Consider the following 26,442-nt stretch of genomic DNA (forward strand, 5'->3'; position numbering starts at 1 on the left):
CGCTTCCTCCAGGACATAGGGACACATTTTTCAAATTAATTTTTAGACCGGATAGGTTTGGATTTTTTTTAGGGTTTTTTTCCCCCAAATTGTTTTGTTTTAGCTTAATCTTTATTAGTTTTAGTATTAGTTTTAGGGGGCAGGGGGTTCTACATATATGGAGCATTTGTCGAATTAAGAAAAAAAACTGCTCTTCCTTCTTCTGTATGGACATACAAGTAAAACCAAAACAAAAACATTTAAAATAAACCCCAGAAGCTCATGTATGATGTTGACTCACAATTAATTTTTTTTTAATGCCCATTGACATACAACACATAAAACATATAAGCATCTGTGTGCTCTGCATCATACATATGTTTTAATAATAAGAACGATAATCTAGTGCTGCCTTGCGATACTGTATGAGTGATACGACTGAATTTTTCAACACGAGTTGCCATATTTTGCTTTGACCTGTGAGCAAAACTGTAACATATGAGCTTTGTATGGGCAGTGGACTCCAATCAATTTAACTCATTTCAGATCAAGCATCAATTTGGCAGATAGTGAACAATTCATGAAAAAAAGAAGATTCAAGCTGTTTTGTGCTGAAATAAACATAATGAGAAGCTATTTACTCATTGTGTATTTAATCAGCGGAGTGCAGTTGAAGTGCACACACAGGCTGCCTGAAATACGGGAGTCTGTGTGCGTAGTGGCACGTGGTTTTAAAGAGACAATGCAGTCTACTGATGGATGGATGGATGAATCACTTAAAGCAGTTCTGAAAGTCTTCTTCATTTGTGTCTTCGGGAGTGTATTATACCACCCCCTGGTGGCCAAGATGCAGGAACCACGATGAAATACTGTACTGTAATGATACACAATGTTTACTTCCTTACTTTCCATTTCATAGAGTTAATTCTAATTCTAACTTCAATTTTTTTATCCACTGTACTATGTTTTTCAAAGTAAATTTTATAGAGTATATATTAATTGTAAAATATTTCAAAAGTGTTGGCTGCAATGAATTAAAGGGATTTCCTTTCAGGCGGCACGGTGGGCGACTGGTTAGCACGTCAACCTCACAGTACAGAGGTGCAGGGTGCAATTCCGACTCTGGCCTTCCTGTGTGGAGTTTACGTGTTCTCCCTGTGTCAATGTGGGTTTTCTGAGTATGAATGGCTGTTCATCTATTTGTGCCCTGCGATTGGCTGGCAACCAATTCAGGGTGTACCCTGCCTACTGCCCGAAGACACCCGGGATAGGCTCACGCAAGCCCACGACCCTCGTGAGGCTAAATGCATTCCAAAATGGATGGATTGATGTATTTCCATTCATGATTGGAAAGATGATTGGAGATTCGACTGTTTTGACTTTAGTGTGATCTCATGCACACACAACGGTTGACCATCAATCTCCGAGGGAAAAAAAAAAGACCAATAAATAATCAGGATATCCTCAAGAAGCTCAAACTGGATCGGACCTTGCACTTCCTGCATGGCATCCTCACCATGGAGGTGTCCATCAGGCTCTAATGCCCTCTTCTGCATCACGGGGGGATAATCTGCTCTAGTTTTCCTTGGGTCAGACTCAAATGTAATTAATCCTCACATTACTCTGCAGGCTTTGGGGTTAAACCACTGTAAACTGTTGTGCCCATTTTTTTTCTTCCTGTCCTTGCGTCCCTTTTCAATTCTCGTCACTGAGCAGACACTCAGAATACAGCCGCCTCAACAATATTGTTTTGAATTCAAGCATTTTAAATTGGAGATTTGAGTCTATTTTATGGTGCTAGAAAGAGGTTATGAGACCTGCAACTAATTGTAAAAATACAATGTGATTTTGGGTAGGTCTATTTTTACAACTTGCCTTTATTGCATGACCTGTTTACATTTTTTTCTTTGCTTTTTCTTCCTGTTTTCATGCCCGTGGCAAGCGACCATCATGTTTTTTGGCAGCACTCGGCGCAGAGCACTCAGCGACCGCCACACATTAACTACAGCATATCCGTATTAGTCCTGGGGGGGGGGGGGTTCATTTTTTACTCCATGAAATCCTGTCGTCAAAGCCTTATGACATCTGCCAGTTTGTTCTCGAATATTGTCCAAATGCCAACATTGCAAGCAGCCTGTGATGCGTGTGGGGTAAAGTTTTTAAATTCGAAAATGTGTGTGTGCGTGTTAGGTATTTAGGTAATCATGATGGCGTAGAGCCGAGAGAAGACTCATCCATCACATACACATAATGTAAACATCTGTCTGTCCACTGGCACACATACACAGTTCAAACATGTGACGGACGGACACAAGTTTACATTATCTGTGTCTGTCAATGCGCAAACAGATGTTTGAATTATGTGCATATGTGACTGGACACATAGTGGACATTATTTAAAGACATAATTTAAGCACACGTAGAGGTTACCATGCGTCTGTCAATTTCTATACACCCATTTGAAGCTGATGACCAATAGTTTTCTGTCGTGGAGCACAGCTGCTCGAGTGGCCATTTCAAAGACTTTTGTAATCCGATATAAGATACCTCAGACCTTGAAACTCAAGGTAAACATCTATTTTGGTCACATACTGTATATTCTAATCTAGTGTTCTCAAGTCATATGATTTATTTTCCTGTTGAAAATGAAGATGCTTTCTCGCAAGATTCTGATGAGCTGTTTAGTCTGTGCCTACCCAAAAAGCACAAAAAGAATGAAGAGCGAGATGAATTACTCCTTGATTTTGCATCATGTAAACAAGGGTTGCCAACTACAATGTGCTCATGAGCACGGGATAGCACAGGCTACTTCAAAGAAAGTTGCTTCAAAGCTGGTGATTGATGTGAAAAATATGCACCGTTTATGTTTATTTTTTTCAATACTCACTGCAGTATTTTTCAATACTGTATATGAAAGTACTAAAAAAAGAGCACTGATTTTACCTTACATCCTTACCTAGCGTTGCGTTTCAGGCAAAGTGAAGCAGGGAGGCCATAACAAACACGCGAACTCGTCGCCTCAGATTGATGTCATCTGGTGGCACTTTTTTATTGGCTGCCACTCGATGGTGACATTTCTTGGCAATATACAGTCAAAGGGCTACAACTCCCAGACGACTTAATTTTCGTTAACTAAAATAACCTTGGTGCCGGGTCGACTCAATGACCACCTGATGATGTACTGCAAGCGGGCCAAACCATCGTTGAAATATGGGCCCCAGCATAGAGGACACAGACACATTGTTCTAAACACAAGTTGGCAGCGAAGAGACCCTGCCGTCCTCTCGACACACATAAACCAGAAAGTGTGTGTGCGTGTGTGTGTGTCTGTGCGTGCCCCCTGGGATTCAGTTGATGAAAGCATGGATAACATCAGAAAGATGACCACAGGTTGCCAACCTGATGTCCCTTTTCTTGCTCCTGTTCTGCCCCCCCCCCCCGCCCAAAAAAAAGCCTCGATCTCCACCGCCATCCTCTCGTGCTCAGCGATGTACCATGTGTGCCCTACTTACAGGTAAAGTGCTGTCAATGTAACCAAGCTATCCATGGGTGAGTTGTGGGCAAAGGCTTTTCATGTGACTTTAGTCTCATGGCAATGTAGTTTGAGCAGAAAAGATGATATCAAGATAATTGAATAAATGATTGTATTTCCCCAAATTGTCATTTTTTACCATTTTGCAATGTTGGTAATATTAACTTTTTTCCCCCAGTGTTGTCGACATATTACCTCATTGAAGAAGGTTGATGTTTACATATATGCGTGTGTGTGGCTGTGCGTGCGTGGGTGTGTGTGTTGCATTTCCCCTCCCTTTATCTGGAGGGTAATCTGTGGGGGGGGGGGGGGGGGCCTTGACATCTTCGGGGGAAAGAAACCCAAAACTGACTGCAATTTTGGAATCATCATGCCACTTTTACTTTTAATTAGCATAAAAATCTACCCCAACCGATTTTTTTTTTTCAAATTGTCCCCCAGTGTAATCCTCCTTGACAGGTGACTCCGCTCCCCACATGGATAGTCGCTCCCGTCACTCTCTGCCATCACTCACATGGTTAAACTTGTAGAGCAGAAGGCCCCCGCCCACCCCACTCTCACCCATCTCCCCTCCCTATTTATCATAATAGTCTGCGCCCTTGAGCATTTTGCACCCTTGTGCATCCTTTGAACTGCAGAGACTAAAAGCAGACGATCCACTGTGTCCATGTCTTGTTCATTATGTGGGTTTAACTCGTGACAGTAAAGGGTTATAAATGACTTACATTCTGCATTGTGGAGTGTCACGACAGCTATGAAGGATAATATGGTTCCCGTGTAGTTCGAGTCAGAAAAAAATCATACCTGTGACACCCATCAAAACAAAACTGAGTGGACATGTTTATCATGACAAAATATACAAAAAAAAATTCCAGGATCAATGCCCAAAATTGAATAAGAAGTTGGCCATTTCGCATTAAAGCGGCCATTTTTGTATTCTAGCTAACTGGTGCAAGAGAATTTGCCCAAATGAGCCCCACTCAGAAGCAGGTTTTATTCACTTGAGAAACGCTAAATTGGACCAGATTTTTGCTTACGTCATCCAATGTGGATGGACAATAATTTTGAAGTTCGATGATATTTTTGAGGATTCGCATACAATTAGAACAGTCATTCCCCCATGACATCAGTTCCACTGATCGACATGAACCAGGCTGGCCATGTCTCTAATAAAAGGCATATTAAAAAGTCTGAAACACTCCTGCCTAAAAGGAAGTTGACAATTTTGACATATTTTTGCAAATTCCCGGACTTTGTCAAAGTTCGACAAGGAAATTTGCTGAAACAAGCCCCAATTGGTCACGAGTATCCTAGACCAAAAAGTGACTCTCATCTAATATAAGCAGACCATGGCATCAACATTTGATGATCATTTTTGATTCTCTGAAAAAACTGAATTAAATTAAACTCTCAGAAATCAGATCATCAGGAATTTTTGATGGCCATGTCTATCCAAGGCTTGTCTTAAACTCTTAAAGGATTTTTTTTTTGCCAGTTGGAAGAGGTTTTTTTCTCCATATTATCTAATGTCAATCATGGCATCAATAATAAAGTATTCAAGATTTTTTTTCTTACTATTTTTATTTTTCCTTCACTCATCACTTTTTTTAACATTGATGGAAAAACCTCAAGTGTCCACTCCATGTGACATCCGGTATTTTCGCCATACATGGCCCGGAAAGCTTTAAATGACTCTCGTATATGTAGAAGCTTCTTCTCCTCCTGCTTAATTAAGATAACAGTGAAGTGTCATGACGGAGTCACATGGCCACCTGAGTGTGCAGAGTGACTCTCGGAAGGAGGAACTTGAAGTGGAAGAGCAATTTTGTCAGGCAGCCAATGTCATGCTTGTTCTGCTGACCTCCACACTTCGTCTCACCTGCAAATGAACGTTATGGCAACAGGTGGGATGGCAATGGAGATTGATTTTTTTTTTTGGGAGGACCATTGGGGGGGGGGGGGTAATCCTGCCCTTTCATACAGTAATATGATGTTATGTACTTTAATCCCTCATTATGCTAATATTTCAGGTCAGACACCAATTAAAAGCCTTACTATTGAAATCCTCCCACACGATCGGCAATAGAATAATTCCAAAACAGGTATCAGAGGGAATGAAAAAGTTGATGACTCAGTTGAGCTTTTTGAGTTGGAAAGATTTTTCACAATCCTTTTTTTTTTTAAATAAAAGTCAGTTTTTTTCATCTCAAAATGAATATATACATACATATATATAAACAGTATATACTGTATATACAGGGTATATATATATATATATGTATATATACAGTATATACTGTAATAGCCACATGACAGAAATACGAGCAAAAACCAATTTGGTAAATGACTTAGTTTAATGAATGGCAATACAAAGAGCCCTAATTCAAGGCTTATTTACACGGATTGTTTTTCTATTTTCTTTATAGATACAGCATTGTCCACAACAAAATATGTAATGATTGATGATATGTCATTTTTATTTTTCTACTTGATCTCAGATGTCTTTATTTGTCATTATTTTTCCAACCCATAAATTATTGTCAGATATCTTTTGAAAATTCCTTGACCAAATAATGACTATCTGGCCTGTAAGCGAGGGAACCGCCTATTTTTCTGTTTTTAGGGTGAGATTTTTTCAATTATGTTAAATATTGTATAATGAACAAACATATTTGCCGGAGGTTCCTTTTGGCACATTCTCCCTATAGTCTTACATTCTTGCATGGTGCGCCTAACAATCATTGGATGGCCTGACATGTCAATCATTACAGCACCACCTGTGATTGTTTATTCCACCTCAAATTTAGCAACAAAAAAAAAAAGTAAATCATAAATCTATATTATTTGATATATCCTTGGATGATGAATTGTTTGTTTTGACGGCTTAACCTTGAATTGAAAAAAAAACATGATTTCTTCCAAGAGTTAGCTATTTATTCATTTTTTATGTTCAGGCCAAAGCTCTGTCTAATACTGTATAAGATTATTGCTTTGTTGCTATTATGTCGCATCTTGGCCGAAGAATGATAATGGTTTCAAATGAGCTTTGTTCGAGTTTTAGGGAGTATTTGGACAGATTTTATGATGTTGGACTTGGCATTTGGAGTATTTCTGATGACTTTTGCAGTGAGATGAGTAAAACTGGAAGAAAAGATGGCATGTTAGCAAACGTCTCGTTCAATTTCCCATATCTAATCTTCGTGCAGCCGCTGGGATTAAAAGAGGGGCCTTGTTGTGTGAATATTACATGAGTGCACGTGCAATAAGTAGGGGGTTTAGATTAGCTCGTCTTTTTTTTCCTGGGGATGTGGATAGTCGAGAACATTTGTTATATTTATTGTTTTCCTGTTCCCCGAGATTTAAGTGAACAGTCTCCAAAACGGAATTATGCATTGTTATCCAGTTTGTGACTGTACATTAGTCTTCTGCTAACGTGTAAGCAATCCAAGCTAACTACGGCTACTGAAAAAATAAACTAGGGCATTATTCTATGTTCTCTGCCTACCCATATCTTTTGATTGAGCATAAACACCTCCACCCAGTTGACTTTGGGTGACAAGCGGGCCCCACCAAGGATTGGTTACCAGTAAATCACAAGGGCTTGTATAGAAGCAACCTTTCATAATTACAATCATACCTGTGGTTCATTTAGAGAATGAATCACCGGCATGGTGCCACAATCCAGGACTTCTCAGCAACCCGCAGCATTCAGTGGGGCACGCCTCTTTGGTGGGTGTGCACAAATGTCCAGGTTACGCAAGGTGACTGTGTCAGAGACCGAAACGGGAGAATCGCCGCACTTTGAAAGTGGGCAAGAACGGTGCTCATGGAACAATACCCCCCCCCCCCCCACCCTTAATCTTTGGGAAGTCTTTGGGAGAATGCTGGAGATTCCAACCTGGATCTCCCAACTGTGAGGCAGATGTGCCAACCACTATATAGCATGCTGTCCGAACATAAATCCTTTTAAAATACGTTTTGCAAGTTGCAGCGACCGTACTAGCGGATAGTCATCAGAATTATTACTGACTGCTGTGACTGAGCATTTTGCCTATGTATTCAAATGACTGACCATAAAACATCAAGCAGATTGTATAATTTACTTATTGCAAAGTTCAGTGCCTTACACCAACCTATTTCGGGAGCGCTTCTGTTTGCTTTATGAGATAGTGTGACTAACCGGCTGTGTCCAATCAGCAGGCGGAGTGCCTGCAATGCGACGTCTTCTTAGTCAGTGTGGAAGGAGTTGCCGAACGAATTTTATAATCCCTCCCCGCAGCCCCCTCCGACAGCATAAAACATGATTTCATTTGGAGAGAGATCCTGGTGAGGTGAACTCCCGCTTCCTAATCCCAAGGGCCAAAAAAGAAAACTGGAAAAATGAGAGAACGGATCCAGGGTGGTTTAACTTGGTCAGCAGTTCCATTAAGGATGCTTTGTTGCTCCATGACTACCGTCCAAACAGTGGCAGTCCTAATTTGAGGGGCATACTTTGCTTGAACCCCCCAAAACCCAACCCCGCACACATTTGGCGGCCCCAGAACATTTGACTTATATTTTCTTACCACCTTTTCCAGTCACAAAAAAATGTTGCCACTAAGCAGGCAACACAGTTGGCTGCGTCTCCTCTTGCTTAATTGCCTGATAGGCTTTGTGATATTTTTATCAGCCATTCGTGTGGCAGCGAGTGGCTGAGAGTGGAGATGTTGCTGTGAGTGGATTGTGTGTCTTTATGTGTCACGCCTCAGTACGCTTTTGACGGGAGAGCTGCCTGTTTGCTGCAGGAAAACCGCCACTTCTGTGCACCTGCATATCCAACTGCGTGACCTGGCCTCTCAGCCTTGATATCGCTCAGAACTTTCAAAGTGAACTGTAGCCTTCATCATCATCATCATCCTCATCTTTTATATGCAATCGGCAAGGAATCAGAACTCAAGCACTTTGTTGGAATTCACCATAGATTACTGAGGCTGCGGATTGTTGGAGAACCAGGAAGTGAAATATGTGTGTTGTGTTTTCAGGACAGGGATAGGTCACTGCACTCACGCACACACTCATGTAAAAAGTTGTAAAAATAAATAAATAAATAAATAGTGTGTGCTGTGGTTCCTGTTGACACCAATTGAACCTCCTCAAATTCAAACCCCCCAACCTCAGAACAAACAGAGCTAACTTCTTGGTTCTCTGATGTAACCCCTCACTCCGAAACACATACCTACTGAGGGTTGACTGTACGCAGGTGTTTGCGAGTGTAGTGAATGTTCATTTTTCACCCGGGTTCATTCAAGGTTGCAAAGACGTTCGCCAGACATTCGCCCACAATTTTATTGATCGCAAACAGTTTTTCTTTTTGTCCAAAAATTTTAAGATGTGGGACTCGATCTTACTCCAAATCCTACCCTAACCCGAATGATAATCTATAAATCACCAAACCCTAACCCTGATTCTTACCATAAAACTAAATCAATAATCCGCAAACCCTAACCTACTAACCCATTAATCCACACTGCAGATACTCTAACCCGAATGCTGCTTCTTCTCAAAATGCGCACAAAGGTGACAGTGCACATTGAGGGCCCCCCTCTAAGTCTTCGATGGATCCTACCATCCTCAGCGAGCACAATTGTTATCTTGCCTCTCACGTCAACAGGGGCTCCAAGATGGACTCGGTATCAAATAATGACAAGGTGGCGCCATCCCAAAGTGAGCGTTCAGATTCATGCCGCAGCTAATGGAGTCTCACGCCAACTGCACTGATGGATGCGATAACTCGGTGAGCACTCAAATGGCAATAAACTGCCGTACAAGGCTTTATTTGTTGTTCATTAAAAGCGTGCCGTTCATGCTCCGTCAGATCGCAGCGGCGTGAAAATACGTCTGAGTGAATATGGAATCATAAAAAACACTCATTAATAAAAGGCAGCTCCTTGTATTTTGGCCGTTAGCGAGAGCAACAAATCATTAGCTTTTATGAATACAAATTACAAGTCGCCCCAGCGAGACGTTGCAAGTGTTGCATCAGAACAAAAAAGGAGCTTTTTCATCACAGATATAAAGATGAGGTCGTTGGAGGGATGCTTAGGGATAAAAATGCTAACTGTTTGCTACTTAAATGTAGATTTTTTTTTTTTTTTTACAGAGACATCGTCAGGCTGCCAGGCAGTGATGACAATCCACTTGGCGAAAAGTCCTTTTCAAAAAAAAAACCCACTGCCCTCTGTTTTAGTGCACAATATTACATTCTCGAACAAACCAAATGTGAATACATGTCAACAATCATGCAATATTATTAAAAGAAAATGTACTATTTCAGGTTCTACAAATACATGTGTCAAACTGTTCAATGTTTCCATCTTTTTAGCACAACATTCTTTTCTCTAAAAATATGATGAGCGGCAGAACTGACAACAGGTGTTTGATCCATTCGGCGACCGATACATTTCGAAGGCTGTCCACTTCATGCCTTTCTGTGACTCTTTCAGCCTCTGCGTAACTGTTTTGCAACCCGTTGACGACACAATGTAACACTCCAAGATCAGTGGACACTGTCAATTATTCTAAATCGAAACCGATTAAAGGTCGCGTAGCTGCTTGGAATGCATTGTGTTTCCGTTCTGCTTCAGTCCACTGTACAAGTTTCATTCTAGCATCCAGCTCTGAGGGTTCGCGGGGGGACATGATCATTCGGACTGATCGTTCTGTGGCCAATGTGGAATTGGAGGAACACGGAAAGAGAGAATGAAGAGTGATAACTCCGTGTAAGGGCTGCATGTGCCTTCCTTCGATTCATCACCCTTCCCATCATCAGCACAGGCGGGCTCAGATGAAGGGCTTCAGCTAAGTAAGCTTCAGTCCAGTCTGCTCTTGCTCCACAGATCAGCCTCCCAGTGTGTGTGTGCTGCAGACAGAGATAGTGACTCTCAAAGGGGCCGTGCGGTGCCACAATGGTTTGCAGCTAAAAAGGGTCCGCTCGATCCTCAATCACACTTTTACTCATGGAGAAAAAAAAAAAGATACTGGCACGACACACTGTAGCATTGGAAATAAATGACCGACCCCCCCGGACTCATCCCCGCTGAGGGCTGTCACCCTTCTCCTTCAGTGACCTTGAAATGAAGGAGTTGCTCCCACTGCTGCTGCAATGCACACCCACTTCCCTGAAAAATAAAGAAATAAAGAATACACAGCGAGCCTCCCGTGACAGCTGGGAAGGAGCGGGGAAGAACCTTCCACATGTCGGCATTAATCAAAGCGAGATTAGACCGCCTCTCTCCGGTCCTTTTTATTTCACATTAACATCAAGTATGCTGATGAAATACAGAGCTGTTAAATGGTAACTTGTTTAGCTACGGTGCATCTGCTACTATCTGTGTGCAATCTCATTCAAAGGAAGTGTGTGAAAAATATCAATAAATACCCTTGTTGCCGGCACATCCGAATATATTGGATTTTCAAATAACATAGCCAAGGACAGGGAGGGTAAACTCTAATAGTTTCCAGTCTCTGGGGAAACACCTGTTATATTTTGTATTTGTCCATATCTAGTCTGATGCTAACGGGAATTCGGATTTCGCTGAGCTGGACAAACGCACACTAACTTGCTCATGCGACTTACACACAAATAGTCAAGGCAGGCTTGATGCTACTTACGCTGCACCAGCTTGCTAGCAACGCACTTCTACGGCTAAAGAGTGCAGAGTCACTCCTAAATTAGTACTGTATCAAGTATCATTCTCACAAAGGGATGATGAATAGGAGTCAACAGAAGATGGAAAAGCCATGCTTATTGCTAAGCTAACCGAGGATTGACGTGTAATCATGAAACACCAGAATTGAGTGCTTGGGTGATCAAGTACACTTTTCAAAGGTGTCTGGCTGGATGTTCAAGCGGAGACGATACAACTTTGAAGGGCAAAATAGAAGGCAAAAGTGTCCTATTCATTACACTACACAGCTAACAAGGCTGAAAACAGAAGTTGGAAATGAATTACCGTACGCCACGGCATACATCAGCTGGGAGAAGTGGCCGAGAAGATGAAAAGTACCAATAATATTATATAATTTATTGAAAATTTATATCAAAGGTATTTTCCTATTTTCACAATACAGCCCTGAGTTTTTATTTCGACTTTTGAGATCTGCACAGTAAATGTTATCAAAATTACAGAACAATAGCACTTATTATTATTATTATTTTTAATCTATCGTATCTAAGACGATACCGCTGGCACAGAGGTAGACTGGTTAGCACGTCCGCCTCACAGTGCAAAGGTCATGGATTCGATTCTGGGCCCCAGTTTGCATGTTCTCCCTGTGCTTGCGTTTTCTCCAGGTACTCCATTTTTCTCCCACATTCCGCTGCATCAACATTATTATTGGCAACAAAAATGTTTGGGGTGACTTCCCCTTTAAGGTCATATTGCTAAACCCTATTTACTACACATTTGAGATCAGAACATCGGATACTACATAGTTGATGAGGAGTGATTCCAAAAGTTAAATTTGAGGCTGGTTAATTCGAAGTCACAGTCTTCCCAACAATTTCTTAAAGGCAATCTGCTGAGTCCATGAGATGTCATTCAAATGCGTCCCTGCGGAGATGATGCATGAATTCTTAATTTAAAAAAAAAAAAAATTTAAGCAGGGAGACGTGACATCGGTGGCGGGCCACCGCCCTGGCCGTTGAATTGATGAGACTTCCTACGGCAGATGGATCAGTTGAAAGTCAGGGTCTGATTGGGTTATACGCCTGTTCACTAGATGAGCGTCGACTCATGAAAAGTGAGGAAAGGCTGTCTGCCACAGAGTTTCAAATTGGGTGGTCTCCGTGGGGGTCTCCAGCCACCTGAGCCTGTTGGCTGGTGGCATAGAACTGACTGGTTGCTTCACACCAATTTAAAACCCGGTTACCGTGTCAGGTTACACTTTCTCGCTCACACTCAGCTCACCTCTTTTTCCAATACCTGTGGTGATGTTACTGCATTGCCCTGATTACACACACACACATACATATATATATATATATATATACAAAGTGGACAAATAAAAAAATTGGGATCAGTTTAGCTCTTTATTCAAAAATTACATATTTCAGATAATTGTCCATCACCCAATTGAAAAAAAGCTTGTCCTCACTTCTCCTTTTCTGTTTTCAATTATCTCATCAATTACTCTAGAAAAGGTGAATATTCGGATTTTATGATTACAAAAATATATCTTTTTACATAATTCATAGGGTTTTTTCATAAAACTGGATGTTGTTTAACTTGTTTTACTGTCGTTGTTTTTTCCAACACTCTTTTTACATTCTAGAGAGAACTGAGAAAAGATTTACATGAAGATCCAAATTTTGATGAAAAATCATTAACATTTTTAAAAATGACAAAAACATCAGTACATTTAAGATCGTTTATAAAACGGTGCCCCCTTCTGACGACATGTGGTACCATGTTTACCACAAAAAGAAGGTAATATTTAGCTCAAAGGCAACTGAGTTCAGCTGATGATTCCTTTTTTCACAGTCATTCTGCCTCAGCTTTCCTAACCCTGCTCAACCCTGAGTGATACAACAGTATAATTATTTGTTCTTTGATCAAACAGAACTTTGGATTGACCTGAACTGTGCAGTCCCCCCCGCTCCCCCACACCACTAGTGTGTCACTTTTTACAGATACAAAATCATCTAATGGAAAAAGACCCGTGTCAGTGATAAAAGGACAACTCATCAGCATGTGTTTTGGTGAGGAAGGTGACACAAGCACGACCTCTCCGGCGTATAAATACATGCAGGCTCTGAAGCGCGGCGGTTCTTCGCGCCAAGGTCACACTTCAACAGTAGCAAGACTACATCAGCCTCCAGCATGGCGACCTGATGGGGACTCTGCGGTGCCGGGAAGATCACTCACGACTTCAACGTGCCTCTGAGGACACATCCACCTCAGGATCACCGGGTTTACGAAACCAAAAGCTCGCTGCATCCTCACTCACCTTACGCGGCCTCTCATTTGTCTCACATCGAGGAGTTTGGAGCGGGCCCAAGACTTCGCCGAGAGGCACGGCGTCCTTGAGGTAGCTTACAAAGAGCTGGCCAACGACCCAAAAGTTGGTGAGTGTTGCAAAAGTAAACCATTTTTGAGTTAGCAAGAGTTACAGTTAAGAATGTTAAGAAGTGAGTTGCATGGTCAACGCTAATGTAATATGATGTCATTGACTCACTGGTGACCAGTCCGGGACATGTGTGCAGTATGTGGACAACTGAATGTTTGTTGTATGTTTGAGGAAAAAAAATCACTTTTCTTACAATGAGATATACAAATGTTCTGCAAAATGTAAATGTTGGCATTAATGGATATTTTGCGATAATGTGCAACTAAATTTCCATACAATCCCTGTGAATACAGACGTGGCAGTGCGGCACCCATAACACTGGAGCTTGGACCTCCTCTTCCTCAACGCAGGCAAGAACGGTCTGTGCGAGGAATCCTTTGCCATGAACTTTGGTCAGGTCACAGACCTTGTGAACGCCGCCAGGAAAAACAAGGTCTTCTTGATGGCGGTTGGTGGGCCAAGGGTGATTGCGGGAACATTATCGACTGCTCATCATTCATGTTTACACACATTGGGCTATTTCATTGGCATGACGTGCTTAGGATTGTCACTTGTCTAAGAGGATGCATTCATTTTCTGAACCGTTTTATCCTCACTCGGGTCGCGGGGGGAGATTGAACCTATCCCAGCTGTCATTGGGCGAGAGGTGGGGTACACCCTGAACCGGTTGCCAGCCAATCGCAGGCTCGTCTAAGTGTAAACGCCTCTCAATTCTTTCCACATTGAACACCATAGGTCTTTGTTTTTAACCGAGTGTTAGCTGCAAAACTACCTTTCCTTTTTACACATTAAAGCCTGGTTATAATCCCCACTAACACTAATCCCCTATCAATATAATCCTTGCCGGTTGGCTGTATAGTTACATTATCATTCCCTAATAAACACAACATTAGGCATTCTAAACAGGATTGCCATGGTGAGCATTTAGGAAATAAAACACAGGACTTAGCTATAGAAACCTTGTAAACAAGTGTAGATACTTTTCTCTATGCGACAGCATCCTTCCGCTTCATTGCATGTTTTTGGGTTAGCATCTGAATCAACTGTGCCTTTTATTTAATTTATGGTGCAATGCACCTATGGTCTGAAAAGGGCAGGTGCCAAATTTACCCATAATTAAAAAAACAAATATGTAAAGTTTGGCCTGAAAAGGATAAACTGCAAGGAGTGGCGCAGTAACTCATTTGGGGGTAGTGCCCACAAATGACCTCCCATGACATCGACAGACACTGTCTCTTATTTAATGGGCAGAGGTGTCCAGTGAGCATATACTAGACTACCTTTTTCCTTTTCCGAAGTCACTGATGGGTGACCGGCTCCAAAATTCTGATTGTGTGTAAAGCTGAGTGCCTACAGCACTAGAGTCAAACACATGGCCCCGGGGCCAGATCTGGCCCGCCATGTCATTTTGTGTGGCCCGCGAGAGCAAATCAAGCATGTCAACTTTTCCATGATGCTTGCTAAAGCCTGAACCAAAATTTAAAATTGTCATGTGTAATCCATCATTACAAAGAGATATTGCAAGCATTATCTCATTACATACTTATTGCATTAATGTAAACAGTGGCTGAACTAGCCAGTTCTGATTTCAAAACGAGCTATCCACCAATTTGTTGTGCACTGTATATGTAATATGTGGAGGTGATCAAACATTTATTCGGTTTCACAAAATTCACAGTCATAATGGCCCGCTCAGGGAAACCGTAACTACCGGTACATTGTGGCCCCCCCGACAAAAATGAGTTTGACACCCCTGGCCTACAGGATCTGTAAATCTGTAAATGCAACAACACAGTTCAACTGTTTCATGTGTGAACCGTGGATGGAGACTGAGTGAAGGGGGCCGTGAGGGACGTCACTCTAGTCAAGACCTACTTTGGCGCCTCCAGATCAACATTCCACGCTCAGTGGACGCGCCCTGCTGGACATCGGCATGTACTGCCTGCGGTTTGTCCCGATGATGCTCAACGGTGAGAGGCTGGAATCTATCCAGGCCGTGGGGGTGTTGCTCGACTCAGGTATGAGTCGACAACTTGGGATTAGTGTCATTAACCACCTACTGTAGATCAGTGACCAAAAGCTGCTTGTCATTGGCGTCTCATGCTAAACAAACTTCCTCACGAGTTGCAGAGGTGGAGAGAGTACTCACATACTATATAAAATAAAAATATAATACATGTGTAAAGAAACATTCTGGTCAAAGTAGAAGTATGATTGCACTGCTGGAATTTCCTGGCATTGTGAACAGAGTGGGAAGCAAATGTAGGCTTGTGTACAGCGTTAATGATATCTTAGCATTGCTAGTGCTGCCATTTTGTTGAAGCTGGGCAGCATTCTCTGTGACTATTCATCATAACTGCTCACTTTAATGATTGCATGCAATTATAAATGGCCATGGTTGAGAATCGCGCCCGTGGATGGTAAAAGGAGCGTATCTTTTGTCTGACTCGGTTGGCGGTGCTATACCAAACCCTCTTTGTAGTTGACTTAATTTCAATTTACATGTTTTTTATTCTGCGTCGTCATCCGCAGAAATTGAAAGGAGTAAGAAACCTATTTTGACGAAGGAGTAGACAATACAGCGACCATTGAACATGATTTCAAACAGAGGTAGTAAAATGCAAAAGTGCAGATCGCAGATAAATCGACTAAAGTACCCGACTGAATTGCAACCCCCTCGCTCTCAAAATTAAAAGAAAATAAGTTAAGTAAACTAAGGGAGGAATTCTTCACATGGAAAAACCCTGAGTTATCTTTTAAAATGTCAGTCTAATCCAAATCCCTCCCCCGGGAAGCACAGTAATACGGCGGACTGACAGGTAATGTGGACCTGCTCGCCTCGCAGCCAGATAACCTTCCATGGAAGACTCACATTATAACTGTGATTTCCTTATCTTTTGCCAACCGTCGCATTCCACCATTTAATCATATACTAATGATGAAGGTGTGAAATCAGATTCATCCCGTCATCTTTTCTCCGAGTTTAGAGCTTATTTCACTTAGAATTGAAACGTGTTTGCTCAGTGTTCCATGAGCCAAATGCTAACCAGCCGTATCCATGATTAACATTTTATTCCTCACAGGGAGCGGATGAGTCTCTGGTTGTGCTGATGAAAGAGGATGGCCATGTGCACTTTCCGCATCGCTGTTGTCTTCTAAACGTTGACGGTGCCAAGGGATGGATTCAAGTAAGAAATCACAATTTACACAGAAATTGGATGATATCATCAAGCTGGAGTTTCCAAGGTACATGGAAGACTGGAACATCCATTTTCCGATCCGCTTTATCCTCACAAGGGTCGCGCGGGGGGGTTGCTGGAGCCTATCCCAGCTGTCTTCGGGCAGTAGGCGGGGTACACCCTAATAATAAACCCTAACCATTTCCAAATCTAAATACTAACACAAAACCAAATTCAAACTTAAACTGAGCCAAACTTAACCCTTACTTTAAGGCCACTTGTTTTTTTTCAGGGTTCACAGTGGGATGATGTGCACAGGTGACTGCAAGGTTGCCCAAATTTGGAAGTGCTCGCAGGGCAGCAGACCAGGAAGTAAAAGGCATTACTGTTAGCACTCTTTACATCGCTCTCTTTTTGGATGCGCATTCTGAGACAAACATATGCTCTTTTATGTTCATAGTAGATTGGCTTCAGATAATATCAGAGCACGACTTATTCTTTTCTTGCAGGACGTATGCATCGATTAGTGGGGGCAGAGCTGGAGGTGCTGTGACAAGTTCTTCCACTTCCAAAACAGAGGGTGGAACTTTTTAGAGGGTGGAACTTTTTTTTGTCACTTCCCCAAACTGCTGTTGGGCAACCCTTCTTTTATTCTCTTGGTCTTGGACATCTGTCAACAAATATGCTCCACCCAGTCTGTTTTGTGCTGGAGTTAGCATAGTTCCAACTAGTGTTGACCTTAGTACAGGACTAGTTTCAACCTTCTCCTCAGTCTCTTGCTCCCATACATGTATTCATCGGGTTTCCATGCTTTAGCTTTTGCTTTGACCCCACACAAGTCACTGCGATAAAGATCAAATTCAATTCCATGTGCGAAGGGACTTTTCATTCATTGATGTCTGCTTGGATAAAATATGTTCTCTATTGTTTGTATTGCCAACACACATCCTTGCTCTTTCCAAGGGCCACTATTTTGCCTGCTGTTTCTTGCTCAAATGCCCTTATGATACCATGCAGTCTAACTATCATCAACCTTTCAAGGTCAAGTGTTTGACCTTGTCCTGTGAGGACTGTGTTGTCTTTACGTCCTCTTATTGTAATGGCAATTAATTTGCTGCTACACATACTATATGTATATACTGTATATATACTGTATATACTGTATATATATACAGTATATATACTGATACTGTATATATATACAGTATATATATGTGCGGGCCAGTCCTCCAGCTCAACTTCACCAACAGCATCGGACTTCGCTAAGTGCAACATTGTCTACTAAAAGGTACCGGCAGACAAAAATAGAAAATATATTATTTTGTATTTGTAAATTATATTAGATCAGGTTTATGCAGGCGGTAGTTTAAAAACACACATGCCCTCAAGTCAGTTGTAGAGGATAATATGACTCCTCTCCATCAAATCTTACGGTGAGCCCACGGATGCCTCTGGCTGACTCCATTTTACTGACAGAAATCACGGATGAAATCTGGAACCAGGTGGGCGTCGTCTTTAGCCAGGACAGCCAATCACTTTGCTTGGATTGCTGTCAAACTTTACCTGATTTGAACCCACCAAAACTGTAACGGTGGAGGAGAAAGCTGCATTGCATCTTTGCTACAAATTACTCACTTCCACTATATGAAGACAAACACACACACACACACACACACACACATGCACTAAAGATACAATTTAGAAAAGTATTGCACTGTGTAGCTCTTCCACGTGTGGTCTGAATACTTGTTTTGGGTGAGGGCGTCGTGACTCCTGACTGTCACATTACAGCAGAAAAACAATCTTGTATGTGCAATTGAAATAATGCACACTCTCTGACAATTTTGGCTGGAATTACGATTTTAAAACATGGATAAAAGCACAATAATATGCTTCATTCAAAAATATGCTTTGACGTATTGCACAATGTATGAGAAGAAAACCTTTTTCAGTATGAGAGAAACTAAAATAAATGTATCTAATATGTACGAATCTATTTTGTCATCTATGATTAAAAGAAGAACATCTTGGTTAGTGCCAAAGTAGAAGAAACATTGACCTAAATATGTATGGTATTGTATTGTACTTTAGAAATATTTCATCACTTATCAGAATCTGGAAAGTCTATAATTTAAAAAATATATATTTCCATTGAGGTATAATAATCATTATTATCCCGAAATATGTTTTTAAAAGGTGTGGAAGGAATTTCAAATCTGTGTAAATGGATTTCACTTGAAAGGAAAAAAAAGTTCAAAACATTATCAAAAAGAAAATAATTCACGATATTCAATAAACCAATAAAAATATATATATCACACATAATTGCGCGCAACCGTTCTTCTTTTATAGTGCAGTGGGGGTATACATAAAATTCACGACCAGACAAATAAATACATACAGTACACTGGTGTACGTTCATAAATTAAGCTCTGTCTCCACCTATCGTCATTGTACTGCCATTGCAACCAGATCAACCCTTGCGACTTCCAAACATGGCAACCAAATGGGGTATTTGCGGTGCGGGCAAGATCAGCCACGACTTTACGGTGGCCCTGAAAACTCTTTCACCGGAAGATCACCAGGTATCAGCACATAAACAGGGAGCGAATCCCCCACTACAATCAAAACATGTTTACTCCACATTTCTATTGCTTAATCCAACGATTCCGTTTAGCGTTTGCACAGGACGTTCAACCAGAACAAAGTTCAACGCCGGTTGACGTTTGTTTGCCGTTTTCTCTTTCTTGCAAATAGTTATTTTCGCTCCAAAGTGCACATCAACGACTCGAATGCTGATGCTGCTTTAATAATGTGGCATTATTACTAGTCGAAGGTTCAGATTGGTGATTGGTATCATGTAAAGTGCGCACGTTACGGGGAGAACATGCAAACTCCACACAGGGAGGCCGGAGCCGGAAACGAACCCAGAACGTCTGCACTGTGAGATCAATAACCTAACAACTCGCACACCGGGCCGCCCTGTCACCAGTCAATGGAGTATTAACAAACAACCATTCACATAAACATTTGCACCAATCGACTGTTTAGCCCTCATCTAACCCAAGAAAGTTAAAACTGCACTTTTTGTTTTGCAAATGTACGATAAGTTGACACAAATTAATTCACTTCTTAAATTGTGTTTTAACAGGTTGTGGCTGTGGCCGCCCGCAATGTAGAGCGTGCACAGGAGTTTGGCAAAAAACACAGCATCCGTGCAGCGTACGGCAGCTACGTGGAACTGGCCCGAGATCCAAATATCGGTCGGTTTGCATGCAGGGTCAAATGCGGACAGTCGTCTAACAAAATAAATAATTAACCACTCTCTGTCTGTTTCTAGATGTGGTGTACATCGGTGTGATCCACCCGTACCATCTGAAGAGCTGCTTGCTCTTTATGGATGCCAAAAAAAATGTTTTATGTGAGAAGCCTCTGGCCATGAACGTAAGAGAGGTGAAAGAGATCCTGGACTCAGCAAAGAGGAACAATGTTTTCCTAATGGAGGTGATTATTTATTATGCGCCATCTGCATGGGCATTTAAATCCCTTAAGAATCAAACATCACACATTTACCTCATTGATGGTACGAAATGCACTTGTCTTGGCTGTAAAAATATCCTCCGTTTGAAGGTTTAGACTACGCCGTATGCAACCTTGCTCTGAGTGAAAATCCAATCGAATCAAACATTTGTCTGTTCAAGGCCGTGTGGAGTCGATTCTTCCCGGCCTCTGTGGAGATTCGACGTTTGCTCGCTCAAGGGGAGCTTGGTGAGGTGAAGATGGTGAGGGCCGAATTCGGCCAGCCCCTCATGCATTTGCCCAGATCGATGGACAAGAATCTGGGCGCCGGAACAATGCTGGACCTCGGCATCTACCCACTGCAGTTCTCCATGATGGTGTATGGCGGAGAAAAGCCCGAGAGCATCAAGGCCTCGGGGGTCTGTACAGAGACCGGTACGCGGGAGGGTGTCCATCCATCCATCCATTTTCTAATCTGAGTTACAGGATAGGCTCCATATGCTGGAGCCTATCCCAGCTGTCTTCGGGCAGTAGGCGGAGGACACCCTGAATTGGTTGCCAGCCCATCGGAGGGCTCACATAGCAGTGATGTGTTCCTTGAGCCGGTCCTTGTCCTCGAGGACCGGCTTGAGGCCTCGGAGTCAAGTCCTTGGCCTTGGCCTTGGCCTCGGGTTGCCGGTCATCGGATACAACGAGGGATTACAGCCCCCAATCCTTCGTCCACAGGTATATAGTGGGCCAGAGGACCGCAAAAATCACAAAACGACCATGTATAGTAAGGCGTTTTTAGCTGAAAAAACGACCATGTATAGTAAGGCGTTTTTAGCCGAAAAAAATGACCATGTATTGTAAGGCCTTTTTGGACGGAAAAAAAACGACCATGTATAGTAAGGCATTTTTGGACAAAACCTTTAGCCGAAAAAAACGACCATGTATAATAAGTCTTTTTTGGATGAAAAAAACGACCATTAATAGTAAGGCATTTTTGGACTAAATTTTTAGCCGAAAAAACGACCATGTATAGTAAGGCGTTTTTAGCCGAAAAAAATGACCATGTATTGTAAGGCCTTTTTGGACGGAAAAAAAACGACCATGTATAGTAAGGCATTTTTGGACAAAATTTTTAGCCGAAAAAAACGACCATGTATAGTAAGGCATTTTTGGACCAAAATTTTAGCCGAAAAAAACGACCATGTATAGTAAGGCGTTTTTAGCCGAAAAAAACGACCACGAACAGTAAGGCCTTTTTACCCGAAAAAAAATGACCATGTATAGTAAGGCGTTTTTGGACGAAAATTTTCGCCGAAATAAACGACCATGTATAGTAATGCGTTTTTAAGCCGAAAAAAAACGACCACGATGAATAAAAAAACACAACTCCACTGCTCTATGTGGTGCTTTGGCTCAGTGGTAGAGTGATAGAGTGCCACACCAGAGTTTGAGTGTTCGATCCCTGGTTGTTGCAACAGTCTACTCTTTAACCACCGTATACAACTTATTTGAGGAAAAACCCAAAGGTTCATTGTGGTGTGTTAGCTCAGTGGTAGAAAGCTGAAGTCCCAAACCCTGCGGTTGGGTGTTCGATTCCCAGTGATTGCAACAAGGTCACATCTTTCTTTAACCACCATTTGCAGCTTTATTGAAGACAACACAAAACAAACAAGAATTTATGTGGGGCTGTGGTTCAGGGGGAGAGAAACCATGTCCCAAACTAGCGGTTGGGTGTTCAATCCCCAGAGGTTGCAACCATATCCCTTCTTTTTTTGACCAACATAATAAGTGAGGCTTATTGAAGTCATTTTTTGTATCGTAAGGCGTTTTTCGCCGAAAAAAATGACCATGTATAGTAAGGCCTTTTTGGACGAAAAAAAATGACCATGTATAGTAAGGCGTTTTTGGACGAAAAAAACGACCATGTATAGTAAGGCATTTCTGGACGAAATTGTTACCCGAAAAAAACGGCCATGTATAGTAAGCCGTTTTTAGCCGAAAAAAACGACCATGAAGAGTAAGGCGTTTTAACAAAAAAAAAAAAAACGACCATGTATAGGAAGGCATTTTTGGACGAAAATTTTTCGCCGAAAAAAATGACCATGTATAGTAAGGCGTTTTTGGACGAAAAAAACGACCATGTATAGTAAGGCATTTCTGGACGAAATTGTTACCCGAAAAAAACGGCCATGTATAGTAAGCCGTTTTTAGTCGGAAAAAACGACCATGAAGAGTAAGGCGTTTTAACAAAAAAAAAAAAAAACGACCATGTATAGTAAGGCATTTTTGGACGAAAAATTTTCGCCGAAAAAAATGACCATGTATAGTAAGGCGTTTTTAACCAAATAAAACAACCATGTATTGTAAGGCCTTTTTGGACGAAAAAAACGACCATGTATAGTAAGGCGTTTTTCGTCCAAAAACGCCTTACTATACATGGTCGGTTTTTTTCGGGTAAAAAAGCCGTACTATACATGGTCGTTTTTTTTGGCTAAAAATTTCGTCCAAAAACGCCTCACAATACATGGTCGTTTTTTTCGGCTAAAAACGCCTTACTATACATGGTCGTTTTTTTCCCGTAAAAAGGCCTTACTATATACATGGTCGTTTTTTTCGTCTAAAAACGCCTTACTATACATGGTCATTTTTTTTCGGGTAACAATTTCGTCCAAAAATGCCTTACTATACATGGTCGTTTTTTTCCGGCTTAAAACGCCTTACTTTACATGGTCGTTTTTTTCAGCTAAAAATTTCGTCCAAAAACGCTTTACAATACATGGTCGTTTTTTCCGGCTAAAAACGCCTTACTATACATGGTCGTTTTTTTCGGCTAAAAACGCCTTACTTTACATGGTCAGTTTTTTTCGGCTAAAATAGCCTTACTATACATGGTCGTTTTTTTTCGGCGAAAAACGTCTTCCTATACATGGTCATTTTTTTTTTTTTTTGTTAAAACGCCTTACTATACATGGTCGTTGTTTTCGGCGAAAATTTTCGTCCAAAAACGCCTTACTATACGTGGTCATTTTTTTCCGGTAAAAAGGCCTTTCTATACGTGGTCGTTTTTTTCGGCTAAAAACGTCTTACTATACATGGTCGTTTTTTTCGGCTAAAAATTTTGTCCAAAGATCCCTTACTATGCATGGTCGTTTTTTTCATCGAAAAAGGCCTTACTTACATAAGAAACTACTGCACTAAAACAATTCATAAATGTATATCATATGCTTTTTTGTTTTTCTCAGTATAAATAACACGTACCCTGACTGTTCTACTCTTTGAATAAAAACACTTCATTCAAGCGTTAGGGAGTGCAAGGGGTTATGATGGAGGGGTGTTGCAAATCATGAAGACCTGCCAAGTGGTATGATAGCATTGTTTTATACATGTCCTCGGCTAGGCCTCAGCTTCAAAATCAGTCCTTGGTCCTTAGCCTTGGAGGCAAGTCCTTGGTCCTTGGCCTTGGCCTCGGAAAATTTCTCAAGTCCTTGGCCTTGGCCTTGCCTCGGAAAATTTTCCAAGTCCTTGGCCTTGGCCTCGGAGTCAAGTCCTTGGCCTTGGCCTCGGGTTGGCGGTCCTTGGACACAACACTGTCACATAGACAAAAAAAAAAAACATTCACACTCACAATCACACCTAGGGACAATTTCGAGTATTCCATTAGCCTGCCGTGCATGTTTTTGGAATGGCGGAGGAAACCAGAGTACCCGTAGAAAACCCACATAGGCACCGGGAGAATATGCAAACTCACACAGGAAGGCCGGAGCCGGAATCCAATCCTGCACCTCTGCGCTGTGAGGCCGACGTGCTAACCACTTGACCACCATGCTGCCTCGTGAATCAATTTGTCCCCTTATAAATATTTTCTTCACGGTTGCTACAGGTGGATCTGACTAGTCGCCCATTTAGAAAGTGCCACAAAAAGCCAAAGAAAAACACTTCATTGGTTTTTCTGAATCTCAGTGTGGCACAACTTTTTGGTGTCTGTTCCCAGGAGTGGATGAGACCACGGTGGTCACTCTCAAGTTCTCCAAAGGCCGCATGGCCGTGATCATGTGCTCCTCGGGACTGGAGCTTGACAACGACGCCATCATCGTGGGGACCAAGGGCACCATCAGGGTATGTCGACCAGTGTGAGGACTGCACTTGTTGAAACTCGCTTATAAGGAATGTGGAATATGTAGTCGCCGTTCTGTTTTTTTTTTTATTTTTTTTTTAACGCTGTTAAACTGGAAGGACTAGAATTAGGGTTACTGATAGATGTACATGTCACAAATGGAATTTCAAGTACATCTCGTTGTTTGTTGTACAGATCCCTGCTCACATGTGGTGTCCCACCTCTGTGGTGGTGAACGGCGAAGAGAGCCAATATCCTGTCCCGGAATCCGACTTTACCCTCAACTTTCTCAACAGCACGGGAATGTGCTACGAGGCAGAGGCGGTGCGACAATGTTTGCTTAAAGGTATCATGACAAACTTTTGGAGCTCTTGATGTCATCCCTTTTTTTTTGTTGTTTTTAACTGATACGAACTATGTCCTTTTGCCTAAAAACGCACATCTCAAATGAACTTTTGGTGGATTTCAACATCGACGTAGCGCTTGTGCTCATTCTATCATGCTTCTACAGCATGAAACTACTTTAGTGTAAACAGGTTCACATGAATGACATTGAAAATGTAACCTAAAAAACCCCTCCAAACTTATCACAGTGAATTCCCCCCGACAAATGAAATATTCTCAAACATAAATAACATGAAACAAAATGAAGCTCAACATTTACTAATATATGTTGCTCAAGAAAAAAGCGCATCAACAGTTCATCTACTTTTTATAGTTTACGGACCTCAGCGGGTGATCACGTTTTGGCTAAACAGGTTCAAATGTGCTCAGCGTTGATGAACAATGACTAATAGGAACCATGTGGGGTGTTCTCTTCACCGCAGGACTGAAAGAGAGTCCCGTGATGTCCCACGCTGACTCTCTGATGCTGGCCGAAGTGGAGGATGAAGTGCGTCGGCAGGTGGGCGTGATCTACAGTCAAGACTCTGGCTAATGGTACAATCACAGATCCAGTAATGGTTGGGAGATGCTCATTTTGATATGCTAATCATTTTTTTTAAATGTGGGAATCCATGCATCTTTGCTCTTATTGCACATTTTGTATTATTAGTTTCTAATAAGTACAGTCAAATGAAAATAATACAGTACGGTAGAGTCGTGAAATAAAGCACTTTGAGAAGACATTTTGGTTTGTCTCTTTTGAAAAGTCAGAGCGGTGGCAAATCAACAATATTTATATTATTTTGGTTAGGGGCCTGGAAGTGGGCGGCACGATGATATAGTGGTTAGCACGACTGGCCCACTGTCAGGGGATCCATATTTGAATCTCCACTAGACCATTTTCATGCGGAATTTATATCACCTTCGGATAATTCGCTTTCCTGTCATTGCTCAAAAATTGTTCCCTTGAAGACTCTCGTCCAGTGTTGTTTTTAGATGATTATGTTGATTTGTTTCCCATATGGAACATTCAGTGCAGTGCAGAAGTGTTCCGAGTTACCACATGGAACATTATGTAAGGGACAGGAAGTGTAACTGCCACTCTGTAGCTACAGATGCTCTCAAATGTCAACAAATAGGATGCAGCTGAGCCTCTTGCTTTTTACAAGTACGTCAAACTGGTATCACTTGAATGTAAATCTTATTAGTATGAACAACAACAGCAACAAACCAGAGGTGTGATGCAAACACTCCTTGGTGCAGAATTGAATAAACAACCTTTCCTACGCTCTTCAAAGGAAGCTAAAGCAATAAGTTACATTTTACGCTTGTCTGAGTCAAACTACAAAAAATATTTATATTTCAGCTCTTGTTGCCACATTATTAATACAAGCATTGTTATCACTTTGCAAGTATAATTGTTTGCTACAGCTCGTGTATTAGATCACATTAGAAGCAGAATGTTGTGGCGAGTGGGGTATTTTTCCACTTTGCCTGTCCGCCTCTTCGATGTTACGTAATTTACCGTGTGCGTGTGGTGTGTGTGTGTGTAATTGGTGCAAGCGTGACCTCCCTTTTTTTGGCACACGATGATTTTTTTCTGGGGGGTAAATGTCGAAACCCGTTCACCTTTTTTC

The 26,442-nt window shown here is 41.7% G+C and overlaps 1 protein-coding gene and 1 pseudogene across 1 annotated transcript; both read left to right on the forward strand.

The window, feature by feature from the left end:
- The first annotated feature begins 13,168 nt into the window (after positions 1-13,168).
- On the forward strand, positions 13,169-18,789 carry LOC147207839 (trans-1,2-dihydrobenzene-1,2-diol dehydrogenase-like; annotated as a pseudogene).
- A 442-nt stretch (positions 18,790-19,231) lies between these two features.
- Positions 19,232-25,546, forward strand: LOC147207840 (trans-1,2-dihydrobenzene-1,2-diol dehydrogenase-like). Its single transcript, XM_086107397.1, has 7 exons — positions 19,232-19,382; positions 19,949-20,060; positions 20,138-20,301; positions 20,499-20,751; positions 24,299-24,423; positions 24,617-24,767; positions 25,249-25,546. Exons 1-7 carry the CDS (start codon positions 19,293-19,295, stop codon positions 25,356-25,358), a joined length of 1,005 nt encoding a protein of 334 aa, XP_085963523.1. The 5' UTR covers positions 19,232-19,292; the 3' UTR covers positions 25,359-25,546.
- Positions 25,547-26,442: the final 896 nt, after the last annotated feature.

The sequence above is a fragment of the Hippocampus guttulatus genome, chromosome 3, assembly GCF_054856545.1.
Source record: "Hippocampus guttulatus isolate MCC_2025c chromosome 3, RoL_Hgut_1.0, whole genome shotgun sequence".
Lineage (NCBI taxonomy): Eukaryota > Metazoa > Chordata > Actinopteri > Syngnathiformes > Syngnathidae > Hippocampus > Hippocampus guttulatus.

What these genes read in the sequence shown, in the direction of transcription:
- LOC147207840 (XM_086107397.1), top strand. Translation starts at nt 19,293, where the DNA reads ATGGCAACCAAATGGGGTATTTGCGGTGCGGGCAAGATCAGCCACGAC. An exon ending in GGACCAAGGGCACCATCAGG is followed by an intron (nt 24,424 to 24,616) that starts GTATGTCGACCA and finishes TTTGTTGTACAG; the next exon opens with ATCCCTGCTCACATGTGGTG. An exon ending in GCGACAATGTTTGCTTAAAG is followed by an intron (nt 24,768 to 25,248) that starts GTATCATGACAA and finishes TCTTCACCGCAG; the next exon opens with GACTGAAAGAGAGTCCCGTG.